At 38.7% G+C, this 15,264-nt stretch overlaps 1 protein-coding gene across 5 annotated transcripts in view; it reads left to right on the forward strand.

The window, feature by feature from the left end:
• The window catches only part of LOC120461693 (disabled homolog 2), a 31,701-nt gene that overhangs the window by 4,759 nt on the left and 11,678 nt on the right, over positions 1–15,264 (forward strand). For all 5 annotated transcript variants that reach the window (XM_039649940.2, XM_039649939.2, XM_039649937.2 and 2 more), the window contains exons 2-5: positions 7,705–7,913; positions 13,718–13,866; positions 14,743–14,841; positions 14,959–15,090. In XM_039649940.2, coding sequence (XP_039505874.2) covers positions 7,832–7,913; positions 13,718–13,866; positions 14,743–14,841; positions 14,959–15,090 — 462 coding nt within the window. In that variant the 5' untranslated portion in view covers positions 7,705–7,831. The remainder of the gene's footprint in view (positions 1–7,704; positions 7,914–13,717; positions 13,867–14,742; positions 14,842–14,958; positions 15,091–15,264) is intronic.

The raw sequence follows: 15,264 nt of genomic DNA on the forward strand, positions 1-15,264 counted from the left end.
TGTTTTTGTGATTGAATATGTCACATTTGTTTTTCAGATGTCACATTAGGAGTTTTTGCTTATGCAGACCTCTTTCTAGCATTAGTGTGAGGTCTGTGGGAAGTTATTTTGAACAACTAACTCCTGCAAATGTTTACATTTTTTTTTTCACTCATGCTTCCTGTATTTCTGTACCTTGGACTAGTTCCAAAAATTGTCCTGCAAGCTTTTCACATTGTGTGGTTTATTAAAGCAATTAGACATTGTACGTATGATTTTGTATTAAATATTATGGCTACAAATAAATACTCATGAGTAATTAATTATACATTGAATGAACATATTATTATATACACTGTTTGATGGTTTGGGACCATGGTTGGGATTTTTTTTCAAAAGTGACTGTGAAGTCTTTTTAAATATCTTTTTTGTCAAATAAATGAATCACAGTTTCCACAAAATTGTTTTCAACATTGATTACAATAATATTTCTTAAAAAGCAGCAAATCTGCATATTTGAATGATTTCTGAAGGATCATGTGACTCTGCAGACTTGATCCTGAAAATTCAGCTTTACCATTACAGGAATTAAATACAATTTATAAACATTTTCCACAATAATACTACTTTTACTGTGTTTTTGATCAACAGCAGCCTTGATGACTTCTTTCAAAAGCATCATACTGACCCCAAACTTTGAATGTTAGTGAAGTTATCTGGCCAAACTGTTAGCTGTTTGCTATTACCGCAATGTAGCCACTAGCGACTTATATGGAATCTTCAGTGTGCATTTATAGTCATACCACAGCCGCTTTAAACGCAGTTCATCCAGCCAGATATAACAGTCTTAACTGTGTTTACTACAATGAACCCTCGCTTGTTGTTTTGTTGGATACACCATGTCAGAATCTCAAAAGTTTCTGTATTGTTCGCCTTTTGAATGGTTCAGAAATCTTTCCAGGAATATAGTGCTCGTAAAATGATAATGGTGTAAGATAGTGGCATTTTGAAGAAATCTTTCTTCTTATTTGTACTTGTAATATATGTATCTTTGAAACTATAAACGTCTATGGACATACAGTAAATGTGAACTGCACAGTCTGGAATGTACAATATTATTTAGATGTGCTCGCTGACGGTATGTTTTCTTCCTTGGTGTAGACTTAATACCAAAACTTTACTCCTGACTAATACATCTTAATACTTCACCAGCATGACACATTCTTCCTCTGGTTCCATCCTTCCTTTTTAACTTGAAGGGATGTCACATGCCTATAAAGGACACTGAATTTGTGGATATTTTGTGCCAGGGTTGCTCTGTCTACCGTGAGTTGCCAACAGCTGTTGTTCAGGGAAGGGCAGCTGGTACTCTTTGCTCTTATAATAGAATCTGCTCAATAAATGAACAGCAGAAGTCTGGGGTCACATGTGGGTCGCCAGTGTGAAAGGTGAAGCTGATTATGGGTTAAGAACTATTTATGTCTGGTGAGACTCAAAAGCATTGGACTAGGTTACAACTTTGACTACAGGAAAAATAATATAGCGTATTTAAAAAACTGTGAATTTTCTTGGTCTTTGATTCATGAAGGACTGCTTCTAAAAAGTTATATTTTTTATTTATTATTTTAAGAAATATTTTACTTATTTAATTTAGTAATTTTAGTGCTTCAACTTAATCTCTTTTCAGTTATTTACCAAAGCAACATTTCTAGTTTTTATTTAGTTCAAGTTTTCAATCTAATATTTATATTTATTTATTTTAATTTGCAAACATGTTTTTAATAGGTTTTTTTTCTAGTTTTTTTTGTTTTAGTTAATAATAATAATAATAATAATTAATAATAACCTTCTAAGTTGTTTTGCAATTACGTAACACAATTGCAACATTGTATTGAATGTTCTACAGGAAGGCTATTTCACGTAAAGTGTATGTATTTATAGGCAGCTCGAGTTGGTGAACTCATGAGGGTTAAAAACATCCCAAATATTTTCGTATATAAGTTGCTTCAATTTTTTTTTTTTTTTTTTTTTATTGAAAACAAATGTACAAAAATAGCCTGTCTGTGGTATGAAGAAGGTGGGGAATGAATAGATCCCAGATGGAAGGGAAGCTGTGACTTCCTGTCTTTGGGTGCAGGGCGGGATAATTGCAGTGCAGAGACAGCGGGAGATAGAAACTAAGGGTACTCTGGTCCTGTAATAGATATGCCAAGAAAGGACAGGTTCAAGAAAGCAAAAATGTCTCGGTGACCTATCATCTCAGATAAGTCTGAGCCAGTTATCTGTATTAACTCAAAACATGAATGTCACGTGGGTTGTTAAAGGCTGCGAGTGGAGAGTATTTATGGCTGAACAATGTCACCACAGCAAAATGCTCCAAAGTTCAGGATGTTTATTCAGCTTCTGTTTAAGCACAGCCACTTTGGATTCCATGTGGACTTCAGTTTACTGAGATAAAATTGGTTAGCACATTATTAAAAAAGGTAGCGTTAGAGAGCAAGCGATCACCTTGTGCTAAAAAATGTTCACCAACATCTGACATGCTACAATGCTTGTCTCAGCACTCTCAGTTTCATCAGATAGCATCTAGTTAGAGCATTTACCAGTGTTTTTTAACAAGTCGGCCAAGAAGGTTCACGACTCAAGCTCGCTAAAGAATTAGAGGCATGAATCAGACTCAGTCCATGAATCATTCTAAGGCACTAATGAGTTCACAACTGACTCTCTTACTAAACCTCAAGTCATTTATCAGTTATGTACAATTTAAAATGAACTGGGAATCGTTACTGTGATGTGTAGGCTAAAAGTCCATGAGACTCACATTAGTTTATTGACTAGGTAATTTTTCATATGTGGAAGTTAAGAAGATAGCCTACATGCTCACAACAGAGTTTTGTTTAAATAGATTGGAGGGATAATGTTTAACAAGAAACAGAAATATTTTACAAAAAGTATTGATTTTTTTTTTATTAATGTTTAATATATGTGGTCCAAATGTAAGGTTGACCTGACTTTAAGTTAAACTTTCTTGGAGTGACTTTTTGGAAACATAATACACAAAACAGTGATATATAGGCTATGATATAGGTATATATACTGTATATATACATAGTGATATAGAACTGCAAACACAGGGAGATTAAAGCAACATCAAGTAACTTTTCCTCTGTGATCGCCCTACAGGTTGGAAGCGGAATTGTCCATTACTGCTGTCGTAAATAATTTAGCCTATTGCATCCTACTGTCACACGCGCACGCATGCTCTCTGTTTATCCGGCACCAGCTTTGGAATCATGATGACAATTCAAAAGCTACCTGGCTGCTAGGTATCTTACGTGTTGTTGTAGTCTACTGTCGAGTACGCTCAAAGTCCTTTAAGGCAAGTCATGCCACTCGGCCGCCATCTTGGCAACGCCTCCGGGCAGCTATTTCGGACTTAACAAGACCAGGCTCCTATCTAAATGAATGGGCAGAGAGTCAGAACTGCACTTTCACTGGTCACCGGGACATAAAAACTGCACTATAGAAACAGCAGTAAAATATAATAAAAATCGCTGAAAAAGTTTGACGACTTTGCCCCAAAATAAGGTTTAAAACGCCGTTTTCCCACAGGTTATTCTTTTACTGCACATGCGCAAGGGTTCTCTTGCTCTCTGTCGTGCGCGTGCTGCACAGTTTGAAACACAGTATGAGCGCTCTTGCTCGCTCGCTCTAGATTCCGGGAGATTTGAACTAATTTGCGAGGATTAGCGAGCCTCTATCAATCTGCGGGAGACACCCGGAACTTGTGGGAGACTTGGGATGTCTGATATTTACACAACACACACATACACTGCATATCAAATCTGCCGCCTTTTCAAACAGTAACGTAGGGTGATATCAGCTAAATTGGGCCACTTTTTGGTAAATCGTTTGGGACAATAATACAATACCAAATATGCCTTATCCATGTGTTTTTATGATTAATTATGACTGTTTTTGACACATTTGTGTTGAAATTTTGTAATAAAATAAAATAATTTAGGCCCTACAGTTCTTGAAACATCAGATGTGCCGACTTTTTTTGCATGAGCCGTTTCAGGTAAAATGGGCCAGCTGTTCAGGTAAAATGGGCCAGTCAAATTGCAAAGGGAAATAGCAATTTATCATTAATTATTTTTAAACACAATTTCTTATACAGCCAAATTAAACAAACATATTTCCTATGTGCCATTTAAAAACAAAAATGTGTGTGTGTGTGTGTGTGTGTGTGTGTGTGTGTGTCTGTCTGTCTGTGCGTGTCTGTATCTGTCTGTGTGTCTGAGTCTGTCTGTGTGTCCGTCTGAGTCTGTGTGTCTGAGTCTGAGTGTCTGAGTCTCTGTGTCTGTGTCTGAGTCTGTATGTCTGTATGTCTGTGTCTGTGTGTCTGTGTCTAGTCTGTATGTCTGAGTTTGTGTGTCTGAGTCTGTGTGTCTGTGTCTGAGTCTGTGCGTCTGAGTCTGTGTGTATGAGTCTGAGTCTGTGTGTGTCTGAGTCTCTGTATGTCTGTGTCTGTCTGAGTCTCTGTGTGTCTGAGTCTGTGTGTCTGAGTCTGTGTGTCTGAGTCTCTGTATGTCTGTGTCTGTCTGAGTCTCTGTGTGTCTGAGTCTGTGTGTGTCTGAGTCTCTGTATGTCTGAGTCTGTGTGTCTGAGTCTGTGTGTCTGGTGTGTCTGAGTCTCTGTGTCTGAGTCTCTGTATGTCTGAGTCTGTGTGTCTGAGTCTGTGTGTGTCTGAGTCTCTGTGTGTCTGAGTCTGTGTGTCTGAGTCTGTGTGTCTGAGTCTCTGTATGTCTGTGTCTGTCTGAGTCTCTGTGTGTCTGAGTCTGTGTGTGTCTGAGTCTCTGTATGTCTGAGTCTGTGTGTCTGAGTCTGTGTGTCTGAGTCTGTGTGTCTGAGTCTGTGTGTCTGGTGTGTCTGAGTCTCTGTGTCTGAGTCTGTGTCTGAGTGTCTGAGTCTCTGTGTGTCTGAGTCTGTGTGTCTGAGTCTGTGTCTGAGTATCTGAGTCTGTGTGTCTGAGTCTGTGTGTCTGAGTGTCTGAGTCTCTGTGTGTCTTAGTCTGTGTATCTGAGTGTCTGAGTTTGTGTGTGTCTGAGTCTGTGTGTTTGAGTCTGTGTTTCTGAGTTTCTGTGTGTCTGAGTCTGTGTGTCTGTGTGTGTCTGAGTTTCTGTGTGTCTGAGTCTGTGTGTCTGAGTCTGTGTCTGCGTTTCTGTCAGTGTCTGTATGTCTGTGTGTCTGAGTCTGTGTGTCTGAGTCTGTGTGTCTGAGTCTCTGTGTGTCTGAGTCTCTGTGTCTGTGTCTATGTGTCTGTGTGTGTCAAAGATGATGGCCCATTTTAGCTGAAACCATGTTGCCCATTTTACCTTAGTGGGTTAAGGTAAATTGGGCCGCCAAGAAAAACATCACTTTTACAAAAAATATGTTTATATACCAAACTAACAACATTATTTCTGATTAATGCCATCAGGACAGAGAGTATGCATAGTTTTTTTATGAGCATGTTTGTTTTTTTATTGATGTATCATCCTTATAATAGTTCAGTGCAATTTGGTATGCCAGGCTACTTACCATGCGGCTTTCTGGTGTAGTCTCGATTTGAATTATTCCCCCGCCCACCATAGCAACCATAAACCAATCTTATCGCCTGTTATTTGTCAAGCACAGTTATGACAACAGTTTGAAATCCTTTGCAGTCATTGGCTCTAAATTCTAGAGGAGCTGGGACCCCCAAACCTTAAATGGCCCATTTTACCTGATGGCCCATTTTACCTGATATCACCCTATTTAAATGTTTCCCGGCTTTACCATTAAAGGGTAACTAAACACCAAAACAACTTTTTTTAGTTAATGATCTGTAAGAATGGAGCTTCATAAATGCTGTTCATTGATTCGAGTACATTTTTTGACAATTGAGTATAAAGTGTTTTGATTTTCAAATATATGGTGTAAAAACGTCTGAGTGCTGCCCTCTTCAGGTTAAACGGAAAGCTCCTGCAGTAGGGGTACTTTCTGATGTAGCGAACTCTCAGACGCCACTCTGTCACACCCTTGGTGCGTGCTCACCACGCCCTTGGCAGCCCCTGGTATCCATCTGGTTCCGTCAAAACTACTGTAGCGAGTCAGGAGTTGGATTTATGAGTATTGAAAATGATCAGGATAGCATATAATAGCATCTAGTTAGCATAACATTTATATAGTTATTTAGATTATTTTTGAAAACGATCAGGATAGAGTATTGTTGCATCTATTTAGCATAGCATTATATAGATAATTTAGATTATTTTGTGTAGCTAGTAGCATAGTACAGTTAGGATAGCTTCAAGTTAGCATAGATTTATCAGTGTTTAGTACAGTGATCAGGATAGTAACGGAATAGAGGTGGACATGGGCTTCTCCACTCAGCTCCACACGCAGTGCCAAACACTGCTCGTCCTGCATGGACTCCTCCACCGCAGCGGCGTCTTGATGTGAGTGATCATGGATATTTTAATCACAATTTATGGTTAGGATAAAGTTAATCCTCTGGGGTCGACAATCGAGCCGGCGCATTTTGCTGGATTTTTTCACAAAGCGGCAGAATATCAATATGAATATATGCCCACAGAGCGTGCGCTATTGACATCAACTCGACGACAAAACTCATCAGATGCCGGTCGCGATGCGGGAGTTAAGACTGCAGTTTGAGCCAGCGGCTCGAATGGATTTGGCTATGTGTCTACATACAATTTACCCTCATCCACTTCAGGTGAAGGTGAGGGAGAAAAGTCCTCGACTTCAAATGGCCGCTCTGTTGCAAAGGCAGCTACTTGCGTCACTCAAGTCTCTCTCTATTTTAGAGTCTGACAGCAGCTGTCACTCACGGCGGGTCTCAGGTGCACGCCCCCTAGCCCCGCTGGGGTCTGCCCATTTTTTCAGCATTTTTCAAATATTGCTAGTGGGTGGAGTCAAGCTCTGACCAGGGGTTTAGTTACCCTTTAAAAGCAGATGATTGGCTGTCCAGCGGGAGGGGAGGGGCATTTGCATACAACCACCACCTTTGGTGTTACGGGTTTTCCCTATACATTTGTATTAGGTATTATATATAAATAGTCTCTGGTACGCTCCACCTATCGGCAATTGTAACGCTTGCCGTAAAGCAAGTCAAATTTGTAGTTTTCCTATGTCTCATTCGGACTACAGAAACGAGACCCGATCTAGCAATCTTACATAGTGTGGATATATAAAGGACAGCAAAGCAGTGGCATAAGTGCATTTCACCATTTCACGACTTGATGAAACCATTTTGAAAACCTTATTTTAAGGTAAAAAAATCGTACTCGTTGATTTAAATAGGGGAACAAACATAAGGCTACGAGGCAGGGAGGAGAGCACATGGGACAAGGAAATAACATGACAGCAATGTGCTCACAACAGACTAAACATATATAAATTTATATATATATATATATATATATATATATATATATATATATGCATGTACTGTATATATACACACACATACTGTATATAGTTACATATAAACACAAACTTTTATGTTAGATACGATTAATCGTTTTGATAGTACTAATATACTGTATAATTGTCTGGAGCCCTGTTGCCTACACACAATCTACTAAATAACGCTACAATGACTGCATTTTCCTTTGATTTGTAAATTTGTGAACCTCTACTAAATCTGTGTCCTTTTTTGCTTTCTTTCTCTGTCTCCAGTGCAGGCAATGTTGATCATGGTCCACTACTGAGTCAAGCTGTGGTTCACACACGGCAGAGAGGAGAGCAAGAGGGCTTCAACTGATCCTGTCTTCACATTTGTTTTGCACAAGGCTGGCTTTTAAACATGTCTGCAGAAGTTGAATCCAGCACACCCCCTGTTGAGCAGGCACCTTTTAAGACACCCTCCAAAAAAGAAAAGAAGAAGGGTATGTGACAATGACAATTTTCACACGTCAATATCTTGGGTGACGGGGGGTTTGTATACAGGCCAGACCTTGGGTGATTCAAGTGTTTTAAGCACAGCTTTGCCAATGATTGTTTGAAAGGCTGCAATCATTTTACTTTTTACTTAATTGGTGGTTTCTCAGTAAAAGCCTCTATTATGAGAGAACATGTAATAGATTGTTTAAAGAAAGTAAAAAAACTGAGTAGACATCTTTGCTGACCTACTTGTGTCTACTGGCACATCATTAGTGGTATAGTGAGTATCCCACTGAGATTTGCTGTGAGTCTTTAGCTGTGTGTAATGTGAGTTGCTCCTAGCATCCACGTCTCCAGAGCACCTACAAACACCAAGCTTGATCCATTACAAACATGTAATGAACCTATTCTGAGGTAAAACTATACCCTCATAAGAGTTTTGAAACTTCTATTGTTCTTGCCTCCTTCCCAGATGAAAAGCCAATTTGTTTAGAGATTTGATCTCAGAATTTACATGAAGTTATGAGTTCTCAAAAAAAGAGAGATGTTTCATTTTGAGATTACGTTCATGATTTATGATTCACTGGATTCCAAAGGTTTTGCCATATTGTTCTCTGACTGTACAGTTGGAATCAGACACAAATGATTTAATAGTTATGTCTTAACTTAAATGCATCAATTTATCATTAAATGTGTGCTTTCCTTGGAAGGTTTCAGTCATTAATCTGTGTTGTGGAATGTAAGGCATGGGTGGGCTTTTGTTAGTTTCATAGGATATAACTTTTTTAACATTGTAATAATATTTAATATTTCGATTTTTGGATTTCTGCATCTAGGGACATTTACAGATGTGCAGCTTATTTATTTTTTACATATATTACATTTTCCCTTTCTCCCCTGCTTTTCTTTTGTCTATAGAGATACATTGTGCTTGTTTGCAACCTAATTTCAACAGTAAAAGTTTCAAAAGCTGGTAATACAATATTCAAGCAACCTGTTTTCTGTATGTATTATACTATTAGCACATTATATAGGCCTGTGATGGGGGGTCCTAAATGCAAAGCTGACCCAGTAGTAGCACTATGATTGTGTTTGTGTTATTATGTATTTGTCCCAGTGATTACATCTTACAAATTAAGTTCTGTCTGGTAAAAAAAAAATAATAATAATAAGACACTGTTTCCTCTCAAGAGGACAGTTTGAGTTCATCAAGTTCCTTTACATGTCGTGTAGCGCGGTGCAAAGTTGGCGAACAGCCACCTGCAGAAACCTAAAATCCTCCGTCCAGAGCTCCAGGGGCCTCTTTGACCCAATATTTCTCTGGATTTATTTTTCTAAGCTGGAACCTGGTGCACAGTGGTATTGTTTGTCTTGCCTAGCTCATTCATACCAACAGAGCACACTAGTGATGGATTCCATTACAGTTCTGTTGCTGTTTCCACAATACCTTCCAGCTGCGACGGCAAGACACTCTCCAACATGTCTATTTATTAGCCTTTTCCACAGGCATGAAAACAAGCAAAATGATTCCCACAGTCTCACGCGGAATAGCCAGCAGTGATTTGGGCAATGAGGTGCATCTGGGGTTGAAGGAGTCATGTGTTGGACATAGAAACAAAAATATATTGGTGCAACATCACATTTGATCTTTCAGCCACATTGTTATTGCAGTTCATGTATAGGCCCATTTTTCTTTCATACCTTTAACTTTTTTTATAGAAAAATGGGATTTGGGAAATGGGACTTTTAAGGGATTTGGCTTACCTTCATGATCAGGCTCATTTGTGAGCAATAGGGAATATTTATTCAAATTGTTCTATCTCCACATAACCCACTCATGAGTTTTTACTCGCAGACCAACAAAAATCACTTGTCATCTTGATTAAGACCTTAATAGTTATGAGTAAGCCTAGAAATAACTGTGTTGGTGCTTAAACTTACAACTATGGATGCACCTGTATTAAAATTCTGGCCGATAGTGGTAAGCCGATAATTGATTTTATCTTATGGCCAATATTAAAATGGTATTTTATCTAAATAAATAAAATAAAAACATGCTTAAAACTTATTGAAAATCATTTACATGCTACAAGTGAATTAAGGCATCACAACATTATAATGGACAGTATGATAAATAAAAATGGAAATATTTTAAAATGAGATAAAGATTACATATGAAGTCAGCATGCAATTAAAATTCACCCTATCACCCTATCTTATTTCGAACAATTCATCCATGCATGTTTCATTGTTTTAATATTTTATATTATATAAAATAATGTTTAATTAAAATAATTTCCTCATAATGTTTAATCAAAATGTTATAATTCATCTTCAAGTGAAACGACAGACTTCTCTCTGGTGACGTATGCAGGACTTCTCCAATCAGCTCAATTAAACTTAAATAATTTTGTGTGAGAGTTAGATTCGCCACAATAAGGTAAGCAACTTTATTTATATAGCACATTTTCAAACAACAGACGTTGCCCCAAAGTGATAATTTACAAAAATGATAATGATAATGCAAGTTGCTTGCTTTCAGATCATATCTAATCAGATTGCTGATTAACAACTGACATGCACAATTAAAATGTTCAACCACTACATTTAAAAAAAAACTCAAATATCAGCCAGACCTGTAGATCTTGCTGTAAAAACTCAGTCTATGAATATTCTGTTTATTTTAGCCAATTAAAAAAAAAAAACAGACAGAGCAAAAATGTCTACACATGCCATTTAATGAAAACAGTAACTAAACTAAGCACTCATATTTATGGGTATCATATGTTCACATTGGGAGGGGGTTATAGAGCTGAAACCTCAAGCCTGTAGAGTCCCTGCATGGGATGAATGTCAATGTTGTCCCTCAGCTTGGCCACAGAAGGCATGAGGTCTGGGCCTTGGCCAGACTGTTCTCTCTCAGTCTCTTTTTGTTTCTCTGCATTTGACTCACTTTCTCTTTCTCCGCCTCTGCCATCTCAGCAGCGCCACTGGCCAAAAAGGGACATCGCCACATAGTCAGCTGAGCTCTGGTTTTGAAGTGAGACACAGGGCAGGCAGACAAAATAAATGTCCAAAAGTCAAGAGGAAAGATAATGGATAGTGAGATACCACAGAAGAGCCAATGAAGAGCTCACACAAAGAAGAGATTGACATTTTCCCAGGAAGGAGGAGGAGATATGAACTCTCAAACTAGCCAATAATGTGGCACATATCCAAAACAACACAATTTTAGGGTCTTTACTATTCGCTTTTACCCACACTTTCGATTTGCGTCGTGTACAACCAGTTGTGATGGTGAAGCCATTTTCATTTGAATTTGCTGTAGCTGAATGCATGATAACAAAGCACCACAACAAGTGCCAACTTGTGGATGTAATACGCACATTTAAATGATCAGAGTAAACGCAGATAAAACCAATGGAGAAAACCCGAAATTAAAACTCGACAGAAAATAATTTTATAATTAAATATTGCAATACTTTGCGCTACTGTATCGATATAATTGCGTGCGTAACATATCACAATACTCAACAGAATAGATTTTTTTCCCCCACTACTATCCGGACCACTTGCTCTGTGTATTTTCTACATTTGTAAAGTGGGTGCTGGTTAACAACAGATAGGATTCACCGTCTGCCCTGTTGAGGAGGACATCACCAGCCCCACTCCGGACCCAGAGCCCAGCCAGCCACCTCTCGCTCACAGCACGGTGCATACTCCAGGATCCCCCGGAGAGACAGAGTCCGAACCTCCTGTAATGCCAAAGTGGCCGCCTAAGCCAATGATTGCCCCTGAAACCAAGCCCAATGGAAAGTCTGTCCAGGTGCGTGAGCCGGCAACATCGCCTATCCCAGTAGGTGTGCTTGTGGAGTATGATAGGATAGATTGGAGCCCCACCCATACTTGAGGCCTCCAGCATCTCCCCTGGTCCCTTCCAGCTCCAAGTATCCTGCGTTTCCAACGATCCCACCCAGCCTCCCTCTCCCACCTCCTCTACCAAAGATAGTCAGTCCTTCAACCCCATCTCGACTGGTTCCCTTCAGTTCCTTGCCTCTTCCTCTGTTTATCTGTTTACTCCACTCTGCAGCACAGATCTGCCTCAGGTCTTCCAGTCTTCAGTTCCGCCTTTGCAAATGGATATCCCAGCTCTGCCTTGGTTGAGTCGTAAATTCGGCTCCACCTTGGCTCCTTGCCCCCTCGGCTCCACCTGTGACTGTGGTCCTTATGGCTCCACCGGGCTCCCTCATCCCTCTGGCTACACCTTGGTCAGTCATCACTCTGCATGCGCCACAGACTTTGAGGAATTCAGCTGCACCTCCACCCTCCCTCCAACCGGCTCCGACTCAGTCATCGCGTACTCTGGCTTCATCTTTGCCACTCGTGACTCCACCTGGATCTCCAATTCTCCTGGCCCCACCGCGGGTGGTCGGATATCTGACTCTTTCCTGGATTTTTTTCCTGGCCTCCAGAGCCACCCTCCCTCCTCTGTTAAACTTTAGAATGTGAGGACGCGCCTTCCGAGAGGGAATATTCATGTTTAGTTTTGTTTTGTTTCTGTTTTGTTCTTGTTTACCTGTGTTCCTGATCCTTGTTTGTTTCCATTATGTTATGCACCCGTCTAGTTCCTTATGTTTTTAAGCCCTTAGATCTTCTCAATACCTTGTCTTGTGTTAACGTTGTGTTCATGTGTAGTGTTACATGAGTACTGTTTATTAGAAGATACTTGTTCGTTCGTTCTCTCTCTCACTCTGGTGGATAATCTACACACGCAAACATTAAACATATCAGCAGCTCTCTGAAGTACTTTGTGTTCATTTTAATCAGCCTCCTTCAGATCTTTTTGTGCCATTGAGTAATCGCCCATATTTTGATATGCACTTGGGTAACTTGCTGACATTTCCAGTGATTGAGTAGCATTCAGACTGAGATTCAGAGCTGAAATTCTGCGTGAGATAACTCTGTATCTCAGACAGCTGGTACCATCAGTTCCTTCCGAATGGCATCTATCCTAGCGACAGCCGTAATTATGTCTCTGAATCGTTTCTCATTCCTCTAAGAATAAAGGATTTCGTAAATGATTCTGCACCGCACTATTCATTCCCATTTTAGAATGCTTTTGTTTTGAATGACAGCTGCGTTTGTGATGAGCCGCATTTGCCTGCTGTAAACTGTAATCAGTTAATTATATGGAGCAGTGTTTTAAAAAGGTTAAATGACAGGGGCTGGTCCTATACTACAGAAAGGACACTTAATTAGTGGTTTCATGTATGAGTGAAGAAGAACTTGCTTTTTCAGCTCTTTTCAAAAGGATAAAACTAGCCAAGAAATCGATGGCATTTTCTCAGAATTGTGTGATGAAGTTCAAAAGAACTTTACTTTTTAGAATTGTATCTAGAATGTATGCACCTTTTCTGATTAAAAGTATTCATTTATTAAACTGTGACCAAAATTTGGATGTCTAAATTTGTACTAAAATATTTGCACAAATAGTCTCTGGCTAAATCCGGTACAATACATGAAATGGTATTTTTATTTTAAAAATTGTGCATGGTCCCTTCATGAATAAATAAAGAGAAGAAACATTTTTTTTTTCTTTTTCTAAAACTTGACTGAAAAAAAGATAATTATGATTATTTACTTTATTATATACACAGCAGTCGATCTATTTTACAAATCTATTTAATAATAAAGCATGGAATTATTTCTCTTTTGCAACACACTTTAAATTAAATAAGTTTAAATCTCACAATATTTTGTTTTATGTTTTAGATTCAAATCTCTCTTTTTATCTGTTTTTTTTTTTCAGCTGCAGCGAGCCCAGAGAAAACAGATGAGTTCCTCCTTGCAAGGTTCAAAGGTAATGGAGTTCGCTACAAAGCCAAGTTAATTGGTGTAGATGATGTCCCTGAAGCAAGAGGAGATAAAATGAGCCAAGACTCCATGATAAAACTGAAGGTCAGTGAAAGCTCAAGCATTTTTTTTTTATTATTATTATTACAGTATGTCTTAACTGACTTCTAGCCTAAACTAATGGCGGAGACATAGGACAATATGGATTTATTTGTATTGACTTTTCACAATGCATGTTGTTTTCCAAATAACAAGGAACATTCTCAGAACTTTGGCTAAAGTTCTGGCAATGTTATCTTAAAGTTATGAACAAACATTAAGTTAATATAACGTTTGTTCACAGTTATGTGGTCTTTAAAATGTTCTCAAAAATTTAGCACAAACAACATATGGCTATATATTGTTCACTGAACTGTTCATTTTTAGTTTGTTGTTTGTCTAACGTTTTTTACTGTTGCTAATTGTTTCAGAATGATTTGAGAGCATTCAAAAGTAACGTCCCCATTATGTTTGCAGAATTACAAAATGAATTGTTCCCTTACCTTTCATATAACCAAGAAAAGAAAAGTTTTTCAAAAAACTAGAGGTTTAAATGTTCAGAGAGCATTCAAAGATAACGTTTTTGTAACTTAAAGGATACCATAGCAAAATGTTTTAGCAATATTTTTGTTAGCTTGGTTTAAAGCTTCATAGAAAATAGTGCCTTAATGATCTCCAGAGGGCAAACTGTGTCAATGAAACATACCCTTCGATTTTTACGTTTGAGGAGAGTCGACAGAATGTTTTCCAGTATTTTTGACATAAATATTACTGGCGTGAAGTAATTATTCTGTTTCTAGTGTGTTCCGATTTAGTCCAAAAAAATCCAAATGGTTTGATAGACATGTATTTATCAGGACACTGACTACATGCAAGAACTCAAAATGACTTGTTTTTTATTCTCAGTAAACATTTATTTGTTTTTTCTCTCTGCGATCCCAGGGCAAGGCAGTGGCAGCTCGCTCTGCGGGCAAACACAAGCAGAGAGTGTGGGTGAACATCTCCCTCGCAGGAATTACTATAACTGATGAGAAAACAGGGGTCTGTCTCTCTCACTCACTCTTTTATTTATACTAGACTAGAATAAACTCTTCAACTGATACACCATTTGATACCCAGTATACAGTATTCATTGTTACTTTCTTTTGATTTCTTCAGGCAAAAATACTGGAGCATGCAGTAAATAAAATCTCCTTCATCGCACGGGATGTCACTGACAGCAGAGCGTTTGGCTACGTGTGCGGTGCGGAGGGCCAGCACCAGTTCTTTGCCATTAAAACAGCACAGCAGGTCCAGTGAGATTTTATGGAGCAAAGCTGTTTCCTTCTTCACACACTCATGCCTTTAGGCACACACATACAAACTTGTTCTCTCTTTCTCTGTTACTTATTTCCCAGTAGTGCGTTTTTCTAAAGGCATTCCCACAAAAACAGCCCCCCACCCCCCCTGCTCACAAACATTCAC

Source organism: Pimephales promelas, chromosome 4 (genome assembly GCF_988280905.1).
Source record: "Pimephales promelas chromosome 4, fPimPro1.hap1.1, whole genome shotgun sequence".
NCBI lineage: Eukaryota > Metazoa > Chordata > Actinopteri > Cypriniformes > Leuciscidae > Pimephales > Pimephales promelas.